The sequence below is a fragment of the Lepisma saccharinum genome, chromosome 23 (assembly GCF_977018435.1).
Source record: "Lepisma saccharinum chromosome 23, izLepSacc3.1, whole genome shotgun sequence".
NCBI classification, from domain to species: Eukaryota; Metazoa; Arthropoda; class Insecta; order Zygentoma; family Lepismatidae; genus Lepisma; species Lepisma saccharinum.
In genome coordinates, this window is record NC_139251.1 from 8016360 (window position 1) to 8039745 (window position 23386).

The 23386-nt window shown below is 37.6% G+C and overlaps 1 protein-coding gene across 1 annotated transcript in view; it reads left to right on the forward strand.

Annotated features, from left to right (window-relative positions):
- LOC145977859 (acylcarnitine hydrolase-like) overlaps positions 1–23146 on the forward strand; it is a 112341-nt gene extending 89195 nt beyond the window's left edge. Inside the window, exons 9-11 of the mRNA XM_083110182.1 lie at positions 2595–2736; positions 5585–5699; positions 22981–23146. Coding sequence (XP_082966308.1) covers positions 2595–2736; positions 5585–5699; positions 22981–23146 — 423 coding nt within the window. The remainder of the gene's footprint in view (positions 1–2594; positions 2737–5584; positions 5700–22980) is intronic.
- Positions 23147–23386: the final 240 nt, after the last annotated feature.

Consider the following 23386-nt stretch of genomic DNA (forward strand, 5'->3'; position numbering starts at 1 on the left):
AATACTGGATTTTTTTGTTCGCTTCTCGATAAAACAAAAAGTAACAGAGACGGTGTTCATTAATATTTAGGAAATTTTCCAAAGCAATGAGATTTGTGCGTGATAAATGTGATTAGCCGATAATGAAAATATTTATTACTACAAGTGTATACGTTTCATATATTTAGTTTAACAAAACATTTTATTTGTGAATGAATCCTGCAAATCTCACGTTTGAAAATGCCTACCCGAGTTCATTAAAAAGCTTGTTCTGTACGCATTCGTTAACATATTTTCTTTCGAGCGAAATATTCCGTTTCTTATAGATCGTTGGTTAGTCGGTTCTGTATTCATTCTTCCGCGACAATTGCGAAGTTTGCACGCCACCGTGCGGGGGAATACGGAACTTGGAGAGAAATGTGGCAGGGCGTACATCATTCTCAGGCGCGGTCGCGAGTGGTAAGAGGCGAGGGAACTGAAGGAATAACACGCGCGGGATCTGTGGCTGGGAGGACGGAGGGTTTGTCGTCCGAAACCCACCCCCTTGGCGAAACTGACCCTCTCTCCGGAGAACGGTGAACAATGAAGGGTTGCCAGAAGCAATTAAGTTAACAGAAGATAGAAAATTACCAAACGTTGAAGAAAAAAATCATTCTGTATTCCATAATCTTATTCACTTATGACATAAGAGTAGAGCAATAAATAACGCAATTTCCAACGAGGAAAGAAAATATCGAAAAGTACAGACTCTTGCTTGATTTTTGTTACTTACCGTCGCTTTCTGCTACTTTTCGGTAATCAAAACGATGAGGATGAGTGATGATATAATTAAATTGATGGAGGGACACTCTCAAAGAACAAACATACCCATGCCGGGATTCGAACGCAGGAGCCCTGGCTTTCTATTGCGGTATGCTAGCCACGGAATGCTAGCCGCTACAGGAACCTGTGAACTACAAATTTCTGAAATTTTGGCAAAATTATCTGGCAACCCCGAAGAATAAAACGACCGGATCGAAAAACGATAGTGTTGACAGTTGTTGTTTCTTCATTTTCCATGGAAAAGTGAAGCTTTTTCGGTAGTTGTGTGCTGTAGTTGTGCATTTGTTGCGATGAACAGTGTGAAGAAATTGTTGGTGCGAAGTTTTTCTACCAGATGTCAGAGTCTGGATGAAAAATAAACCTAAAAACCTAGGCCGAATTCGATTCTAGAACAAGTGTGCAAGAAGGGAGGTCGTGAGTTCACTCACAAATTTCGGTTGAACAGAAGGATGAATTTCATTTACAAGCATGTCTGAAGAAGATTTCTGGTAAGTTTGAAGTTTACACTGTAGAGCTTCTGGTAACGCAGATATCACCTTTCCAGTGAGATATTTATTTTGGTGCCATATTTCACGTTTCAATTAGTCATGTTGGACAGGAAACCTTTTCTGTGTAACTTTTTTACTAGAAATTTTTACGATCAATGTACGTAAATATCGTCATTGTGCTTATGAAGTTGTGTAAAAATTAATATCCCTTCTTCTGAATTTTTCCCTCTGTTAAGTTAAAAAGTGCTACGACTAAATCTGTTAGATCTCTATTTTTTCTTCCATTTTCTTCGCATTACTGTTAAATAATTATTTATTTATTATAATATGTGCAAACGTGCAGAATATGATATTCGGTAAACACGAACCTATCAATTTCTTATTACGTTGGCTGTTATACGAAATTCATCATTTAATCTCACATTACTAGTAGAGCAAATTTGTGAGCTATCGCATCTCCACTTTGGTTCGCCACGAGCCGCCACTGGCGACAAGTATCGTGTGAGTCGAAAACTAGCAACTGAGCCAGTACCACGCAACTAGTCCAAGTTCAACTACAAAATCCAGCAGGAGATCTAGCCTCATGGGATTCAGACATAAACCAGCGATACGAAAAACGGTGGAGAAACTAATAACATATTCAAAATGAATTGGATGCTTTCAGTGCGTCAAGTAGAATTGTTTTATACCGTGTTGACCTGATGGATGGGTTCTAATATTGAACCACAGGGTGCTTAGAACAAAACAATTTGGCCTAAAAAAATCGTCCCCTGGGATTAAAACACGCAAGCGAGGTAGTATGTTCTCTTTGTCAGCTACCTGACATGCGATTGGACAGTTTACAAAAGAAGTCTAAATATCATGATTTTTACTCTTACTCGTGGCTCTCTTTGGACCAGTAAAACATGTATGGAATACGGAATAAATACAGTGGATCAGAACGGATATCTTTTGCAACTCCGTCAGGAACGTCAAATGCACAACAGTCTGAAGATCAAATAACACGCGTTGGATATAAGTTCATCCTTCACTAACATTATTTAGCTGATCTCTGAAGCAGTGTCTGGAGCAATAATTCACAATGTTTCAAATTTCGCCATTTCTCTATGATCCTCATAGTTTCAATTTATTTTAAGTACTTTCATCTCGTGTTGATATATGCAAGGTATTACTGATCTCATTTCAACACTGATAACATTATATATAGAGAACAAGAAAAAAGTTGTCAAAGTTTTTTGTTTGCCGTGTTTTACGGTAACATCCTGTATACATGTGCTATTTTTTAATGACTTATCTTTATTTTAGCTACTAGGTGTCGGGAGCATGAAGGGACCAACCTATAGAATGATGCAGGAGAATTCCCGGTTCGAAACCAGCTACTACTACTCCTTCAATTACTACAATCCTGCTATACCAAGCTTCTATCCAACGTACCCTTTCCCTATAGGTAAGAGTTCATTGTTTAATATAGTATACTGGAAAGTATCAGCTTCTAATAATTTATACCAGCAGTAATTAAGAGAACTCATTACATGATGTGAAGAATTCATATGTTTAATATTGTAAGTGATATAACGTCCCACAGATAGTTAGAAGCAGGAAGTTACTTTAATATCGATAAAAATTGAAAATATTAATGTTTTGTTGAAAGTATTATCCCACCTGATGGTAAGAGACCTATAAACGCACGGCCATGAAATTAGGCGGGTGACAGACGTTCGCGCTGTTGTCACGTCGGAACACAACACCGTGTGTTCGGAGGTTCAAGAGAAGAAAATATCTTGTTATAGACTTGGTCTTTGTAATCCATGTGATGCAAACTGACAGTATTTGCTCCAAAAGTCATAGGTGACAACTGTATACCCTGGAGTCCGCCTGACGCTCGAAGTTGGCAACGCAGCCCGGTTGAAGTTGCCACACAGTGGGCGGAAACCAGCGACTTTTGTTCCGTTCTCGCTATGCTTTATTCATACCATGTGGCTGGTATGTGCACCAGCGCAAATTTGCGTTATTTTACTTTAAATGTACAGATGATTGAAATTTGAAAATTTGACTTTCATAAATTTGGTCCAAATATTTGATGGTATCGAGTATTTTGATAGCCTATTCTTGGAACTGCAACCCAATTACTCTGAACAATTTTCAAATGCTGCAATTCACGTTTTTCGTTCGAGCGCCAAATAGTTTGCACGGACGACGGTAGATAGCGTACGTAATTGACAACTTTTTCGCTCGAGCGATTAACGCTCGAACAGGCAAGACGATCGGTATATGCTCGAAGCCCAGTAACACAGTTGGATGCATAAGAATTACTCGGTAAATTGTCCATGATTATTTTCACTAATGGGACATTCCACGAAAACTGGTACTACTCCATGTATATAACAAAATGAATTAACATGGAAATTATTCTTGTTTATAAATAAAAAGCAGGCTTAATTCAAGGAAATCCATGTTAGTTTTCTCTTCAAAAAGTTTATCTTCTCGTTTAATATCTAAGAAACTAAAAGTTAAAATATACAAAACAGTAATATTGCCTGTAGTATTATGTAGTTATGGAACATGGTCCCTTACATTAAAAGGGGAACATGAATTAAGAGTATTTGAATATAAAATCCTTAGGAAAATATTTGGACCTGAAAGGGATAAGGAGACAGGTGAGTGAAGAAGGTTAAATAATTTATAACTACATAATTTGTATTCCGGTCTAGATATCATTAGAATAATTAAATCAAGAATACTCAGGTGGACAAGCAATGTGGCCCGAATGGGAGAGGAAAGAAAAGTTTACAGGATTCTTTGTTGGAAAACCTGATGGTAAGAGACCTGAAGGAAGGCCAAGACGAAGATGAAGAGATAACGTTGAGAGGGACCTAAAAGAAATGGGTAGGGATGGAAAGAAGTAGATAGATCTTGTCCAGGATAGGAACAAATTAGAGGCTTGTGTTGCTGCAGCCATCAACCTTCAGGTTTAAGAAGGCTAAAGAGTTAGCTAGTCATTATTCTTGTCTTTAATTGAATAAAGGTTTAGATGTTTCTGAATGCATATAATTTGCACATTTCACCAATATAAGTTTTACTAGCATCTGCAGTCTATATATGTTTCCAAAGCAAATGAAGTAGAAATTTGCTACATGTTTAGAGCAACGCACTTTTGTGAATGCTTTTCATGCATTCAGGCTATGCCATAATTCTCAAGATGTTTTCATTTGTTAGCAGACACCAGAAGGTACTTCATAATTTCATGAAAAAGTTCATTACGAACATCTTAATCGTCTAGCTAGAACGTTAAATCTTGCATCCTGCGTGTCTTTGAGTAATACATTTTTCTGTAGTTGGTTCAGTAGTTGTAAGCAGTTTCTGAGGCTTTAGGCTATTGTGTAAAACAGACAGAGAGAATAGATATGGTGAATTGGTGATAGACGATTTGCTTAGTAATAAGTATACATCCCACTATAGTACACGTATAACCGTAATTTCTCTGTAGTAGTGGTCCATCAAATATGGATCGTAAAGTGAAAGACGCAGTGAAATTGAAATTTAAGAGTTCGTGTGCTACACTGATCCTCGTTTGTATGCTGACTGGCCAAAGTAGGGTTACAGATATATCTCCAACCCTGCTCTGGCCAGAACTGTATGTCTTTGGGAGAACTGTATCTCCACAACAATTCAGGGTCTGACAGTTGAAGGTAAGGGGCACTGAAGGAGCATTACATTTTTGGGGGTTGATTCCCAACGATATCAATCCTTTGACAAGGTGGAGCCTGGGCCACCGCAAATTAATCTTCCCTGCCAACCTATATAGAAGTTCAGTCTTGACGTTACCACCAGACGAAGTGGAGCCTGGGCCACTCATAATTCTCCCTGGCAACTTCATGTACAAGAGGTCATTGTAACCGACAGATGAGGTGGAGCCTTGGCAACCGAGAATAATCCTACAAGGCAACAATTTATTCTCTATATAAACACCATCCCCAAACACATCCTGTGTCCAGGGATTGCAATGTGATTTAGTAGATCACACAACTACCCTGAAGACGGAGGCAGAATCAGCCTCCGAAACGTTGGTAATTTTAAAAATAACACAGTGGTTTAAGAGTCCAAAACTAAGAATATATATATGTATATTTACTAGCAACAATCCCAAAGAAAGGTGATGCACAATTCCAGTTATTAGTGTTATCCTCATTAATTATCTGTCTCATGATTGAACATACGTTCTAAATAATTAAACTAATGATTACAATAAACAGAAAATTATGTGTGTAAATAAATGCATATTTTTTTACCTGAAGGAGTGGACCATGCGACCGAAATTTTGTATTTGTTCCCGGCTTTGCCACTTCAAGAGGAAGCTGATGACGTTTCCAGAAGATTGGTGAATTTGTGGACGAACTTCGCTATATACGGGTAAGACTAGCCGTTGATTGTTACCAGTATACATCAAATATGGCAAAGTCATTAAATATCAGGTAACATTTAGTGTCAAAATGAGAAAGTTTATTAAAATTAAAACGACTATAAAATCTAGAGACATTCTTCTGGAGGGACAATTGAATACGGTAAGTAATTCCAACCAATGCAGGCATATATTCCCCGCGATATAGTGTGTTTTTAAAGTCCTGAAGGATTCTAAATCCTTGTGACTTCTTAAGTAATAGGTATATTTAAACGAAATACTGTTTGTAACACAGAGGAAACTTTGAAATTAATGTTTGACGTGGATCTCCAGCTGGGCACCATTCACATACAAACACTCTTGCAATCTTCGTTTATGCGTTCTGACGGTGCTCGTCCGCAATGTTGTGAATCACATCGCGTATCTTGAACTTCAGTTCGTCAAGATTAGGGGCGCCGAAACCGGGGAGCAAGGGGGAGGGTCCAGGTCTCCCCAGTTCTCGCTTGAGCCCCCACTTTAAGGGGCCCAATGTATAACTTTCAACAAGATTTCATGTTGTAACAAAATATTATTTGTATATGGAAATTTCAGAAATAATTTGAGGACTCTCTCTGTCAGAACATTTTGGTTCTTATTTCTTCACATTTCTAGTTTGAATTCTTTATTTGATTTAAGGTCAAAAAGTTTTGCAGGAACATTGCATACAAGAGGCGTAAAATTAGAAATTACGCAGCATTCTGCTCTGAAATAGGCACATTAGTAATGTGAAACTATCCCTCAGTTGAGTGTTATAGTTTAGATTGTCCGTGCGTTTACTCTATTTCAGTATTTATTTTTCGAAGTACACAGTTCATTACGAAAAACTCACGGTATATTATTATGTACAAGAATAGAGGAAATATGGGAATACTGTAGTCCTCACTTTGCAGTGAGATGGTTCTTTTTTCCAATTGAACTAAAGGTAAGAGATTTTTCCTATCAGTGATGAAAGCATTTCTTTAGTACTTGCTTTCACCAAGAAGTGAATAATTGCCAGCTGAGCTGAAGAAGTGTTGGTTCGGTGTAGCAAATGGGTACAGAAGAATTATTTTCACCAATGGAAAAATGTTTTACTGTTGAGGAGGCTATCAAATCGCAAAATGACAGGGTGTATGCCACAAGTTCATGAGAAGGTAGTGTGAAGGAAAGATCCAGAGAGGTCACCATCCTGCTTCAATCATGATGTATTGGGGGGGGGGGGTGAGTTATGATGACATCACAGAGCTACATTTCTGCGAGAAAGGGTGATAAACGTCAGCCTGAGTGTACCAGGAGACATTTATGGAAAAAATTGTCAAGGATCCCAATACTCTTCTTCCTGGTCTGGAGTGGAGCTTTCAGCAGGATTCTGCACCAGCTCGTAAGCCACAAACAACTCAGCAGTGGCTTGAGACTAATGTGCCTGATATAATTTCCCCCTTAGATGGGCCATCTGGCAGTCCAGACCTCAATCCTCAAGATTATAAATTGTGGTCTATGCTTTAAGACATGCTTGCAAGAAGACACACCCCTGTATTGCCTGTCTCAAGTGATCTCTTGTGAAGGCAGTGGCAGATTACCATATCAGAAGACTGATTGATTGATTTGGTGTTTTAAGTCCAATTTATACACAGTAAGGCTAATCGGGACTGGACCTACAGGTGAAAGTGGAATCCGAACCACTATGTGCCTCCACCGGGTATCGAACTCGGGACCCCACACTGCCACTGCGCCATTTTTTTCCTCTTTTCTTTTTAAATTGTCTTTATTCAAAGAAGCTATTACTTACACAGATTTTACATTTGGGCCTGAATTTCAAATTATCACATGTAGGAAATTTGCATACAAGGCTTTACAGGTTATCTGGTCATTTTGATAGTACGGTATTGTTCACTGGCATAGAATTTAAATTACAGTTTTTGTACATGAGGTTGGTTGCGAAGCACATAATAAACATAATATCCTAAGAGAAATTGCACTACACCTGTTCTTGTGAGAGGAAAATACTGAGACTCTGGAGTTAATTTATGATTCACCGGGAAGTCGTTCAAGGAGCGGCGGCATATGATTCCAGGTAACTTCTTGAGGTGTTTCAAATGTTCCACTACTTTCACACATGTTGTCAGTCGGTGCACTATGGTGTCGTTCTGTGCACATTTGGTACAGTGGGAGTTGTCTACCATAAGGTATCTCTGCAATCGTACTCTGGTGACGATAGTCTTGTTTGTGATGGATCGATAGGACAGCGATGTGATTGTGCTCCGTGTTTTTTGTGTTATTTTATGTATTTCTGATGAGAGGCGGTGAAAAGTATATTTCTGGGATGTGAAGTAAGTAGATTACGTTTTGTAATTCGATATCTCGTAACTGAAACGTTAAAATACGTTAAAAACCGTCACCATCAGTTCTACTCCACGTATGTAAACAAACAGTGTTGCCGCCTCATAGTTCGAAAAGAATACACGGAGTTCAGTTGAAGTGTCATTATTGAAATATTCGATATATCGAAGGAGAAGATGAGCAGCTGTGTAGAATGTAATGAACAAGTATCTCGGAAGGATATTTCCTCTAAAATACAATGCTCAAACTGTATAAAGCATTGTCACTTAAAATGTGCACTCATCAAGGAGGAAGATGTTGAATATATGCAGAATACGCGACAAGTATGGAGATGCAAGGAATGTGCAAAAAGTAGTTTACAGAATGAAAGTGTATGTGAAACGGAAGTGCCAACGATTAAAAATAACCGATATGCCATCTGGTGGGAATTTCAGGAACTAGTCTAAGTAGGATACGTTGTGTTGAAGTCGTTTAAAGCATGGGGAATATGCGAAAGAGTAAGATCTACTGTTCAGGGTTTTTTTGTGCTCAATCGTTTTATGGGTCAGAAAAAATGAAATGTTTTCATGTATTTCCACCCCGGGGAAACGTAATTGATTGACAGAAGATTGCCATGGGGAATAACACTGTAATTCGGTAAGGAAATTACGAAGAATGTACGAGTCTATTCACTTTATTTTTTGAGAGATTGCCATGAAAGTAAAGTTTGAAATTGTTCTTTATAAATAAAAGTTTTTTGTTTTTCGAAAAGTCATGAAGCGTCTTACCCAATGCATTCATGTATTCTGTATGTGTGAAATTTGGAACAGATGCAAGTCGATTAAGAGAGAAGATGAAAATAGTTTGAGAATGAATTAATGTCAAATGTAACCAGAAAAAGAAAATGGAAATGCTAATGTTGCTGCTTCATTCAGTACGATGTCCTTTTTCAGTGAGGATAGCCTGGTCATGAAATGGTGAATACTATCGAGAAAGAACTGCAAAGATATTTTCGCAATTTTCTCCTGCCAGCTCTTCAAGTATAGGTCAATTTCAATTTCTTTATTTTCAAATAATTTCGGAGAATCCCAGTTACAACATGACGTGCAGATGATACAGCACTGCTTTGAAGAACCAGTGCGTATACATTAGTTTCGTCTGCGTTTTCCCTGTCATTTTTGTATATCATAATTAAATGCTTCGTTCTCATCACAGCTTCTGCTTCGTTAGAGTTCCTGGAATTCACATCGCTTTCGCGATATTTAAAAATATCGCGTAATTTAAACGTTTCTCCTCCATAGCAGCCATGACAACACGCTGCTGTTTCGTACTACTGCTGAATGTAAACAAAGAGTTATCCTACTTAGAGCGGCCATATTCAAAGCGACACTAGCGCTCAGGTGGTAATTTTAATGGCGAATTGTTGACTTGTATAAATTGGTTCTAGTAGTAAAGCAGGAAATGGAAAATTTAAAGAAAACAAATATAAATTGTGAAAACGAATTAAGTAAATCACTCGAGTTAGCTCATCAAAAACTGGATGAGAATGCATCTTTGATCAAAAACCTGGCAGAATAAATAAACACTTGTTTGGTACAAATTGAGCAACTGAAAGGGGAAAACGTATATCTAAAAAAACAATTGAAGGATACTCAGAATCAACTAGATGAATTAGATCAGTATGGTCTCCGCAATACATTTGAAATATACGGTGTTCCTGAACAAACGAATGAAAATACGACGGATGTAGTAAAAACAATTGGGCGAGCATTGGATATGAGAATCAAGGATGAAATGATAGACTGTTGTCACAGGTTGCGTAAACCCTCCAATCAATCTTCCAGTGGATTAATTGTAAAATTTGTAAGACGAGGGGACAAGGATACCTTTTTGGAGAAGAGGAAGGTAAAAATAAACTTAAATGCTGTTCACCTAGGTTATACAAAAATGAAACAACTTACGTCAACCAAAGTCTCACGTCGTACCGAAAGCGCATTCTTGGGCAGGCAAGGAGAATTACACATGAAAAGAATATGCGTATTTGTGGGTTGACCATGCGGGAGCTATTAAGTTAAGGAAGAAAAAGGATGACACCAACATTATATTATTGAAATCACTCGAAGTTGTTACCCAATTAATGAAATGGAAAAATGTAATGAACTATCTGTTAGAGGGATAAATACAAAACTACACAAACTATACTCTAGTATATCCCTCGAAAATTATGGTGTAATTATACTAACGGAAACTTGGCTACATGTAGGTGTATATGATGGAGAGTTCATAGATAAACGGTACAATGTTTACCGTCAAGATCGGGTCCATAAGGTAGGGGGAGGTGTCTTGGTTGCTGTAGTAAACAAATATGCTGTTGAGGAATTTAAAATCACTATAGAACATATAGAAATAGTATGTATATAATTTGTATTTGAATAAACAAGTTTTTTTTTTATATGGGACAACTTAGCTACTTACAAATGTATGTAGCATACAGATGTACTTACAGATGTAGCATATAAAACATATGTATCAGAAATAGAGAACAATTTAATAAGCAACACCAAATCAATTTGGAATTTTATAAGAAACAAGAAAAGAAACAAATAGGAAACTATCTCATATGATGTATAAGGTTAATAGATTGTAAACGTACATATTAATTGCTAATAGATTCGCTGAATATTTTCAAACAGTTTATGCTTTAAATCCTACAACATATAACATCATTGAATCCTCTGACATGATAGTATCTCAGTCGTTGGTGGTAGATTCTATCACCAATGCAGAATGCAATGAAGCCATAAATAAACTGAAATCGTCGAAATCTGGTGCTTCCGATCAATTTCCAACATACATATTCAAAGGTTGTGCCGAATTATTATGTACCCCTTTGTGTTATATTTAAAATATTATTCTAAAAAAGCAAATTTTTCCTGATCTTTGGAAAATCAGTAAAATTGGTCCCGTTTTATAAATGGGATACTCATGCAAATTTACAAATTATCGACCTATTTCATTAATTTCAGCTCCTTCAAATATATTTTAATATATCTTATATAATAGGATATACAACCATATTAAACCGTATATATCAATAGATCAACATGGATTTTGTCCTGAAAAATCAACATCAACTAATCTGGTCAATTTTACACAGACTATATCCGATTCCTTTGATGATAGAAGTTCTGTTGATGCAATATATATGGACTTCGCCAAAGCCTTTGATACCCTTGATCACGATGTATTGCTGAGTAAATTGTCTAAGTTTGGTCTCTCTCATAACTTGCTTCAATTAATATCCTCTTACCTACGCAATCGAATGCAATTTGTGACCTATAATCAAGCTAAGTAATGCACGTACAAAGTCTGTAGCGGTGTAGCACAAGGCTCCAATCATGGACCAGTATTCTTTCTATTATACATTAATGATCTACCCACAATTTTTAAATACTCAAAATGTTTACTTTTTGCTGATGATTTAAAATTGTATAAAGTAATGAAAGATCAAAAAATGCACTTAAGTTGCAAGAAAAACTTGGAAAATGAACAAAGATGGAGCATCGAAAATAAATTAAACTTTAATGTCACAAAATGCTTTGCAATAACATTTTCCAGGCAAACCAAACCTAATATTCATCAGTATACAATGCATAATCGTGCATTACAAATAGTAAATCAGATAAATGACTTAGGAGTTACATTAAATAATAAATTATCTTTTGGAACACATTTTGATCAGATTTGGAATGATGCTTACAGAACTTTAGGGTTCTTAATTAGAAATTCACAAGACATGCATAATGATAGAGCTCTGACAAGCCTGTTTAATTGTATTGTTCGAACCAAATTAGAATATACAAGTGTAGTCTGGTCACCTTACACACAATGTAATAGCAAAAGGATAGAAAGAATTCAGAAGAAATATTTTCTTTACTTATATTACAAGAAATACAAAAGATTATCTTTTCAGGATCAGGTATCATATAAACAACTACTCAGAGAATTAAATGTTACACCTTTGTACGAAAGGAGAATAGTATCACATCAATTATTTTTATATAAGTTAGTCAACAGTTCAAGTCTCTTCCAAACATTAAACTTTAATGCTAAGAGGGACATGTTACGGTTCAGGCAGCCTTGTTATTACGGAAAATACCACTCAGCAGTACACCTGAATTCGTTCATTCTAAGACTATGTATTAAACTTAACGAAATAGTCAGAAACGGTGGAGACTTGGATTTCGCTAGGCCATTCAAGCAGTTCCTGTCTGCACTTCGAAGAACGTCATGAACAAATCAAACAATTATAAATGCTTTTGTGTACATGGGTATGTCTGTAAATACAATTATGCCTGTATGTGTGTATATTTGTTTATATATGACTAATATATATATATATATATATATATATATATATATATATATATATAATGTGTGTGTGTATAGTTATGAATGTCTGTATATACGTAGGTATATATCTTGTTCTACCTCTGTAAATATCATTTCCGCCTAATAGGCGGAAAAGTACGCACTCAGAAAAATATTAACAAAAAAAGCAAGCTACTTAGTAGTATGCTTTTTTACTTAGAACGGATTAGAAATGTTATTAAATTTAGATAACTCAATAAAACTAAAAGAGAAATCTTTTAAATCATGTTCAAAAGTAATTTTATCAATTTATGTTCACTAAAATATTTGTGCTAGTATTCTTTACAAAATGATTTTTGTAGCTTTGCTCTCTTTATTCTTCTTTTGTTTTGTATTGTTGAAATTGTAATTTTTAATTGTTTAAAATATATGTAAGCCTATTGTAATTGGAGCGAAAGCTCCGTTATAGGTGAAATAAATAAACAAAAAGCATCGTGTACTGTTAAGTACCATATGGAACGCACTCGATTGGGGGGTGGGTCGCCGCTATGTTTCTCCACACGATGTTCCAGAGCACTTTTGGGAATAATGGGACAATACGCGGGATATGCTTCATCCCTGTTTGTAGCATTTTTGATAGGGATTTGACTGCTACAACAGAAGGATCCACATTTGGAAGGAGCATCAGCATTTAACAAATTTCCACTATGGTTGTTCGTAAATAGAGAAATTTAGTGGGTATAACACCTGGGTAAATTGGGGCACATACTTTCACTTCATCTATCATGGAGCGTAGCACTCGAGCCGTAATGCTATCTTGCTGCTGGACTATCATGGTGATATGGCGGTGCAAAAATAAGTTTTCCGCTTGTCGGTCGATACTCAGCAGGTTTAGTACTCCTAATGAATTATGAGCTACATAGAACAGGTGACCGTGCCAGAGAAAACGTGTAATCATTCTCTGGATTTTTGCAGCCGTTTGGGTAGGCACTGGTAGTATTTGCACCACGTACCATAATTTCGAGAGTGCATAACTGTTGACATATTTCATTCTAGCGCTTAGTCACAGTTGGCGGAGTCGGTTCATGTTTAATACCGCTTGTATTTTGGGAACTATGGCTTGAAATTTGCGGTTGAAAGTCTCGACCAGGGTTGTCGAGAAGTGGATCCCGAGTTCTTTCACTATGTTCGTCTCGGTCATTGGGACAGATTCTGTACAATTCCATGCCATTGTCTCCAAGGGTCCAAGGGTAGTTGTTTTTTTTTTTTTTTTTTTTTTTTTTTTTTTTTTTTTTTTCATGTTGAGACACAAACCTGTAGTTACTCGTAATTGTTCCAAGATTTTCGTTAGGTTAACATAGTCCTGGTGATCACGCACTACCACTGTAACATCATCGGCGTATGCAAAAACTCGGTAGGTCATGCCATATGCTTGTATTCCTTGTAGTCGTTGATTTATTTGGTGTAGAAAGGAGCTAAGAGCTGTACAGAAAGCTAGGAGTGAAAAGGGGCAACCTTGCCTGACAGAGCGTTGAAGAACAAACGGCGAGGATAATGTTGCATTTACACACAATTGTACCTGTGCCTGGGTGTATAAGCTCTTTATCGCTTCTACGAAGGATTCACCGCATCCAACTTGATTTAAATGCCGAAATAGATAATGATGGTACAATGATTCAAATGCTCCTTTGAAGTCCAGGGCCACTAGAGCTGCTTCCGAGTCAGGGGCTTCATTCATTACAATATTGATGTCCCGTATGCTAGTGAGAACGGTAGTTATATTGCCATTAGTTCCATGCACAAATTGATGGGGCCTAGTAGGGTAGCTGCAAAGTGTTGTAGCCGGCGCGTTATAATATTTTATAATCGGTACATGACAAGTGATGGGGTGATAATGTTCTGCTGTTAAGAGGTGTATCACTTTCGGGATTAAGACCATGACACCTGTCGAGCTTGTACGACCTATTTTCTTCTGTGCAAAACAGACATTGAGCCACCGCATAGGCAAAGCAAGTCTGCCATGGTAGGCTAAATTGTTTGATATAATTCAATCGGTAGTCCGTTTATGCACGTATGCACGGGGTATTCCCTCTTTGTGCTTGTTGGATGGCCGCTTCCACTTCTTCCTTAGTGAACGGTTGGTATAAGATGGCTTCATCTTTCCCTGATAACGTGGGAATATCGGGGTGTGGCACGTTTTCTTCTTCCACCTGGAATGACGGGGGTGCTTTAAATTGTGTTGCTAAGTATTCAAATAGGCATGCACGAATTTCTGAGGGTTGTGTGAAGCATTCGTCCCCTTGTTGCAGCCTCATCCTGAGTATCCTTTTCCCACTTAGCTATTCTGTGGTTACATGGACAATACTGGCTTGTTCTTGGGGATCAATATTTGGGATACGACTTCTCTCTACGAAATCTGTCATTCCTCGTGACCCATCCTCAGTAGGACCGATTGTATGCGTTTCAGTTTGTGCAAGACTGGGTCGCCCATTATGAGTTGTGTCGTCAATTCGTGGAATACGCGATAATAGAATGGAAGTTACATTTCCTATAGAAATCCATGTGCATCATACGTGTGAATGCTATACAAAAATGCTTGATTTACGGCTTCAGGAACGTGTCCCACCATGTAATGATGTCAGTTTGACGCCTGCTCATATCTTCCCATTCCTTCCACTTTGCTTGAACGCTATTTGAAATTGTTCATCTTGAAGAAACCGACTATTAAGTTTCCAATATCCCCGTCCCCAAACTGCAGTGTTGGGGTCGCTTGCCATATCTAGTTGCACACTGGTGGTCGATGAAACAGGTGGGAAAAATCTTTGTAGATGGCACTTTGTGTAATAATTGATTTGTTGTTTTAAGTCCACTTTATGCACAGTAAGGCTAATCGGGACTGGACCTACAGTTTAAAGTGGGATCCAAACCACTTGTGCCTCCATCAGGTATCGAACCCGGGACCCGTTGATTACAAGGCGACGACGCTACCACTGAGCCATCGCGGAGGCCCACTTTGTGTAATAAGTTCGCACTTACATAGAAACGGTCTAATCGACTGGCCGAGTCCGGACGTATGAAGGTGAATCCTTCCAGTTGTGGGTGATTGGTTTACCAGACATCTTTTAGGTGAAAGGGCTCGACCAGAGTAAAGATACTTAGGAATAAGTTAAACTCTGGATATGGATCTTGTCGTCGTAACACACAGTTAAAATCCGCAGCAAGTACAATATGTTGGTGGTTGCCCCCTAAGACATTCTGTTGCATAGAAAGTGTTTCGTGCCTCGCAGGCCACTGATCCCGAAGGCGCATACATAATAAAAAAAAAAAAAAACAGATTTTACTAATTTCGACGCACGTAATTCGCCCAGATAGATGCAGAAGATTTTGTTAACAGGTATTCCTTGTCGTACCAGGATGGCAGTACCTGTGGCGTTGTATACGAAATTATTATATATAGTGTAGTCGGGGCCACATGTAGAATCGTCTGTACCGACCTCTTGAAGTGAAAGAAGATCGAGGGCACTTACATGGTGTTTGACTGTAAATGATAGTAGTTTCAGATTTATTGTGGTAAAATGATACACGGGAGCCGTCATATAACACACTAATGATATATACAACCAAAACATTGATTGTACTTACAGGTTTTATAGTGTTCTTCATCGTGGGGGTGGGAGGTGTTTCCGGAGGGGTGGACACACTTTGTGTCACGGTATACTTCACTGGCGATGATGAACGCTGTTCGTACGTTTTCTTCTTCGGGTGGTAGTGATTCGGGTCTGTGCTACGTGGCTTCTTCCTTTTCTTCTTTCCCAGTATGGTTAAAGATGCGGTCGGCAATGATGGAGGTTCTAGAGTCAGGTCCATGTTTGTCGTCTGTGAAGAAACTGCATCTACTGGTGGTGAGTTCTCGATGATTTTCAATGGAATCATCTGCTTAGGATGGGGTACTTAGCGTCAAGATTGTAGTCTCGTCATTGGGAGATACTGGAACCTCCTTGGGATGGACAGGATTTCTATTACTAGACGGTGTGCTGTTTTCTTCGGTTGGCGTTAAAGAGATATCCTGTATTGTATCGGAACTGGCGTCTACAGTTGATTAAGTTTGCGTATTGGTTATTTTAACTGGGAGTACTGTCTGCTCATTGTGTATAACTTCTTCAGCACTGTTGAGATTGAGTGAGGCGAGTCGCGCGTTCCCTGCGTACGAGTTAACACTTGTGCTTACTGTTGGCCTCTGGCGACTAGGCATTGGTTAAAAAAATGATCGACTTTATCACAGTAGGAACACGTACGCTCTTGACCATTGCACGTGACCCAATAAAGTCCGCCGCTGATCGTAACGTATGAAGGTATCGCACGGGACAAGTTCATCTTTACCAATTTTCTTCCGGTTCTCAATGGGTATATGTGGTCTTTTGAGTACGTTTCGTCATCAAGGAAGATCACCTTTCCGTAGGTAGTTACTACAAAATATATTTCTTCATCTGACATTTCGTTCGGCACGACGTGCAACCCCACTATCACATGATTTTCGTCTGCTCACGTTACTATCACTTCACGTCCGCCGTCATCATCATTATACATATACACTTCTTTCGACTCGCGTAATAACTTTTCACAAGTTACTTTAGACAATAATTTCCCAAAAACGCATTTTCTATAATTGTCTACTTCTATACTTACAACCAGTTCTGGTTTCAGTTTCGTGCTTATCCAGCGATGTAGTTCATTTGACGTGGGTTTATTTCTCACTTGTCTGAAGTTTGCTTTCAGCGTGTTCACTCGCTTCATGGCCATTTTCATGACGTCAGTTGTGTTCGACTGGACGATTACGTAATACACGCATGCTGTCTCAAATACAAGCTAGACCTTCCTCTTTCCGCAGAGATTGTCATCGGGGAGACTTATCGTCTCAAAAGAGTTTAATTGTATATTTTACATCAGTAAATTACCAAAGACAAACTTTAAGTCAAGACAACGTGTTTTTCTTTTCAATATCTGCAACACACTATTGTTTAAAGAATTGTTATAATGCCTTACATAATTTTGTACAATTATGAAAACTATCATCAATAAAAAATGTGTGATTGCTAAGCTATCAGAATAGCGGGGACCAGATACTTTTTAAAATATGAAATACCAGTAATTATTACTTTAAGATGGCAATTTATTGATGTGGTGTAAATAAATAGGTCAGTATTTCATCAGTATTTGGTCAGGTTTCTTTTTTCAGTTAAATCAGTAATTTTGACCGCTTTACTAGTTTCCACCCCTGTGTATGGGTCTCCTCACGTTATGAAGTTCTGAGGAGCCAGCATTTATAATGTTTTGGCTCTCACTTGCATTCCAAAGAGACAAAAGAAAGGAGTGAGAAAACGACTTGATCGTATTTTTTCAGTACATTGCAGTGAATCGTGGTGGGTGGATGTTGTTAAGCTTAGGGTTGAGAAAAGAAAAACTGGAATACTCTTTGACTATTTCAAGAAGAAATGCAAAATATAAGTAATAACAACGATATGCTATAGATATTCCATGTTCCGATTATAGCTGCAGCAAAATTAGTTTAGTATTGACGCTTGTGAAGCACGTGGAGAAATCGGGTCTACGTCACTGCGGGAGGGTGGGTTGCTGGCATGCGAGCCAATCAAAATCTTCCCAGTGCTTCGCCCAAGTCCTGGTTACCTAGCAACAGCAAACGTTTATCTCGGTGTTGCCGCTTATCGGGCAATTGTTCCTGCGATCAGTTTTCATTTTGTTGGGAGAAGACGTGTTGTTTGTTTGTTGCGTTGCGTTGCTGTGATATTTTTTTAACCGGTCCGTTTGATTAGTATTTATTGAATTTAGAGTATTCTTTGTTGTATGTAGCTTGTTGTTTTAGTATGTTATTTTTTTCTACATAATTTTCTGTGTTCTGCTTGAGTGTGTAGTGTGCTTGTGTGAAGAATGTCAAGCACAGGAGGCAATACTCGAGATGACAATGTACCAAAGAGGACATGCACTAAAAGAAAAAAGAATTCTTCTCAAAGGCCAAACGCGAGAGATGGTTTGTTCTGAGCGCAAATAATATGAGCAAGAGAAAAACCAGGGGAGGAGGGTCCAATAATTTCTGTAAATACAGTTCTGGACAGGACTGCAGCTGCTGTTGGCGTGTCTAAGAACACTATTGTTACCATAAGGAAAGAAAAATATAATATGGTAGAAATAAATCAATAAATCAATGCGAGGCTTCAAAACTGGAAACCCAAGGAAAGAAGAGGAATATCAGTAAACGTGTGACAAATTTAGATACCTTTCAGCAAGATGCTATTCGTCGCCATATTTACTCTTATTATATGAGGAAAGATCATCCCACTGTTGGGAAACTGCGCGTTTCGTTGAAAGATTCGGAATTTTAACAAGGCGGGGAAACATCTTTAAGAACAGTCATAAAATCTCTCGGATTCTCATACAAAAAAATTAATGGGCTCAAAATAAAGTAAAGTATGGAGGCACATGGAGATGTGGAGGTAGGGCTCCACACATTCTCGACTTAGGTCATATTATGGAGGTGATGCGGTTCACCAACCGCCTTTACCCCAAGTTTGCCTCAGGTACTCACTTGGGCTGAGTCGACCCCGGAGCCGCTCGGGATATTTGATTGATTGATTGATTGATTTCGATTTGTTGTTTTAAGTCCACTTTATGCATAGGAAGGCTAATCGAAACTGGACCTACAATTAAAAGTGGGATCCGAACCACTGTGCCATGTGCCACCAGGTATCGAACCCGGGACCCCTTGATTACAAGGCGACGACCTTACCACTACGCCATCGGGGAGGTCTGCTACGGATATTTGAAAATGTTCCACAAACCACCGCGGGTCTCCCGCGTGAAAGTCAGACGCCCCACCAACTGGACTTTGTGCAATTCAGTTGCGGTATAATTGAAAGATTGGCAGACTTTAACTGCGACTTCGGAAAGAAATGATAATTGAAAGTGTATATATTCAATATTTTCAGAATGAATTGAAAAGGTAACCTGTAAAGAATGCTCGTTTCGTTAATTCGTTCATGTTGTAAGGGAAATGGAAATGAAGAGAGAAAACAATAACACATTTCATCATTGTTGTTCCTTTTCATAACACGTTTTCCTCCACACATCGTCAGACGGCTAAACTGCATACCGTAGCGTACCGCATGATATGGCAACACCGTGACGCGTGTTCCTTCAGCTCTCAATACCAAACTAATTTTGCGGGTATAGTACCCATGGTGCTTAGGTAGGACAACTTTAGAACCGCAGAAAGTGCGCTTGCTTTTGACGTTGTCATCTTGCGAGGAGGCTGAAAGCAGTTTGTGAATTGCATCGCCTCAAGAACTGTTTTCGAATTACGATGACCTAAAAGCGTCTTAATTCTGTGGCGTTGTGTGAAGTACATAAGGAAAAACTGCATACTATTGACTCTAAAGGGATCAATGTTGTTTCCTTTCATAAAATACGGGTAGTGTTTTGTAATATGTCACTGTTTTATTTAATCACGCTTAGTATTATTTTATTTATACCTGTAAACATACGTGTTACTTCATAGTGCATTGCTACATTTATATAATGCGTAATCAACGTTACATATAAAGTATTATGTTGCTGTTCAGCTAATCAAAATCGATGTACCGTGATATTTATATAATTACGTTTTCATAGTTAGTAATTGTAATTACAGTTTTTCAAAAGTTAACTCAAATGTTTATTCTAAGGTTTCTACTATTGACATTAAAAAAAATTAAATTCCTCTGCGTAAAGAAAACAATATTTCGTTGTATTATACCTATTACTTTAAAGATATAGCTTTCTTAAATCCTGCAGGACTCTAAGACATGCTGTACAGAAGAGTATACAGGCAAATTTTAAACGTAACTCTTTGAGGAGGAAGGATTAAAAAAATACAATGAGCGCTTTGATGTGTATTTTTTTTTAAAAAAAAAAGTAACAAAATACCTTTAGGGACTCAGGGCCAATGAGGCCATGTTAGCAGCAGAGCCAACCTGAAGGAGATTTGGGGAAGGAGCCAAGATTGATATAAAGCATATTTTATGTAATTGTGCAACTACTGAGAAATTTTGTATGGTTAGCAAATACTATGTTACCCCTTTCCTATAAATTCGCCACCCATGTATGCCAATCTAATTAATAACGTCAAAGGATCAGAGCGTCGGCACGCATCTGTTCTGTAGTTTCATCGTAGGCTACACAAAAGCAAAAGGACATAAGTCCAATCTGAACAAAACTGTGAAATTCAATCAATGCCATGGAAGTAAATTGGTTCCACGATAAAGAAGCTGAAAACGACAATATTGTCACACACATTCAAAATGATCAAACGTAATTTAGGGAAAAAGGACATATGTAGCGACTACTGGTACGTGAAATCAAAAACCTCTTTCTTGGTTCAAAATTGTACCAATTTTTAGGATATTAATGGAAAAATGCACTAGCCGCGTCACTAGTTTATCCGTCAATTAGCACTTGCTGGGAAACAGAGGTACTGAACCAAAATTGTTGAACTGATAGACATATCTCATAATTAAATAATGGATCATAAAGTATTCGAACATCTTGTCTATCTGCACTTCAAAAACAACAGTTAATATCAGGCAACACATCAGAATATCGTAAGTCTACTGTTGCTTACTACTTTATTGAGGCACATGTATTTCCAATTGCTCCGTCCGTCTGTCTGTGAAGATTATTAAAAACAGACAACAGTTTAACCTTTCCATACTCAAACTACTAATACAAACTTTACTAGACAATTATATTCTAGATGTGTCTGTTCACTTGTCTGTTCAAGATAATAATCAAACTATTAGAAACGTTTTCAGACACTACTTCAGGTGCAGAAAATATTATACTCCTTCCTCAATTCCTTCAAGAATGCGTGTTACTGATACATTTCACGAATGAATCAGTAACAAGCTATCAGCATTTATCAAAATGCGAGTAATAACATGGCCATAAACGTAGTGCTGTTTACACAGCAGTTGATCTTCAGTTGAAACGATATTTTTTTGCAAGGTATGTTTCTGTTCGAGATTCAAAATTGAACACAATCAACGTTGTAAGAAAACTATCAATATTTTCTCCCTTCCTTTACTAATGAAAAATTGGTCGTATGCAATACTCATTTTCCTAAATACTTTCAACATATCAGGAAGAGTTGTTACAACTAGACTTTAAAAAATTAATGAATTAGCGTCTTGGAAATAGAGAAGGGAGAGAGAGGTGGCCCTTACAAAAGCCTGCAACACAGAGATGAGAGTATAAAATTTGACTTGTTTATTTTAATAGATTTCTACGAGTAAAATCTCATTATTGCAGTAGCCAATATTCGAATAACATTGTAATCCAGATTTGACTGTGATTTAAATCTGTGACACTTATCTTCAATAGACCGCCACGTCACAAGGCACAAATTTGACACCACGTATTTTGCTTTCATTCCACTTTGTACGCAGAGAGGCTAAAAAACACTGGACCCACAGTTTAAAGTGGGATTTGAACCACTGTGCACCGGAGTTGGTTTCACAAAATAAGCAAATCATTTAACGGTGTGAATTTCACTTTATATCAACCCAAATATTTATGTTAACTCTCTTCGTAACCTTTAGTGACTGAAGATAAAAAGAAAATCTGACCTTGAATGGAAAATTTACAGATCATCAGAGTGCATTTGATAAAAGATGTTATGAGAATTATTTTCTTGTGAAGTACGTGTGAGATGTGTTGCATAAAATTTACAAATTATTTACGTGTCCAAATGCCCTAAAACTGCACACCTTATAAACAAAGATTTGGTAACTACAGTTTCACGATATGCAAGTACTAAAGGCTGCAACTGCTGCTAATGGTATGAAACCATCAGCACTTCGATAAAGTTTGACAGAAATGTTCATAAATCAATCAATGTGTTTCACTGCCACTAGGTCTAGTTTCCACTTTCTCACCTACATCAGATAAAGTAGATAAATGGATGTATTAAAGAACTAATGCTTCAAGGATAGTTATTGGAACCCCCTCCTTCCCTTTCAGATAGAAACTTTTCAAATACAAAATATTTTATATGTCTTTCTAATCCATGGTATTTTGCTTTAATCGCTAATGTTGTATAGAGTGCTGGGTCCAATACCTGACGAAAGTTCATAGCAGAAGAATTCGAACTACGTACATTTAAGAGTGTAGGTATAGTCACCCGCAATACCTACAGCCTAAAATACTCGCTTGCCTACAAGGTATTGTGTATTTTGCCTAACTCTACGGGTCTGGTAGCAGTTGCCATTGACAATTTGCTACTAAAATCCAGTTATTGCCGTAGAGTTAGGCAACACACACAACGCCTTGCAGGGAAGCTAGTACTTCAAGAGCTATTCCATTTTTATTGGCGGCGGCTGTACATACAATTTCGATTAACCTAATTAAAGTAGACTTAAGATACTAAACTTTGGGGTGAAAAGTACAAATAAGATTGCCAATAATTCACTGTTTTCTTCATCACCGTTGTAAAATAAGAGCATTTATTAAATTATTTAATTTTTATAATCATTTCAGTAACCCGACTCCTACAAACGCACCAATCGAAGGCGTGTCTGAATGGAAACCGTATGAAACGAATGACGAATGGTATTTGAGAATTGAAAACGAGTTTTCTCTTCAACAAAACTTCAAGGAAGAATTCACTGTCACCGCTGATGAGGGATTTCCTGGAACTCACTAACAAAAGTGATATATTTTGGTTAAAGAAAAGAACTACTTAAAATATGTAAAATAAAATTGTGTAAGATTTAAAATAAAGAATATATATATATATCATAAATAAGTATAACCATTTAAGAGCTGCAGAACTAAAGTGCATAAAGCACACAGAATCATGACTTTTAGATGTTGACTCCTAATTCAATTAATAGCAGAATTATAAAAATATTAAAAGCATTGAACAGTGTTGCTGATTTTGACA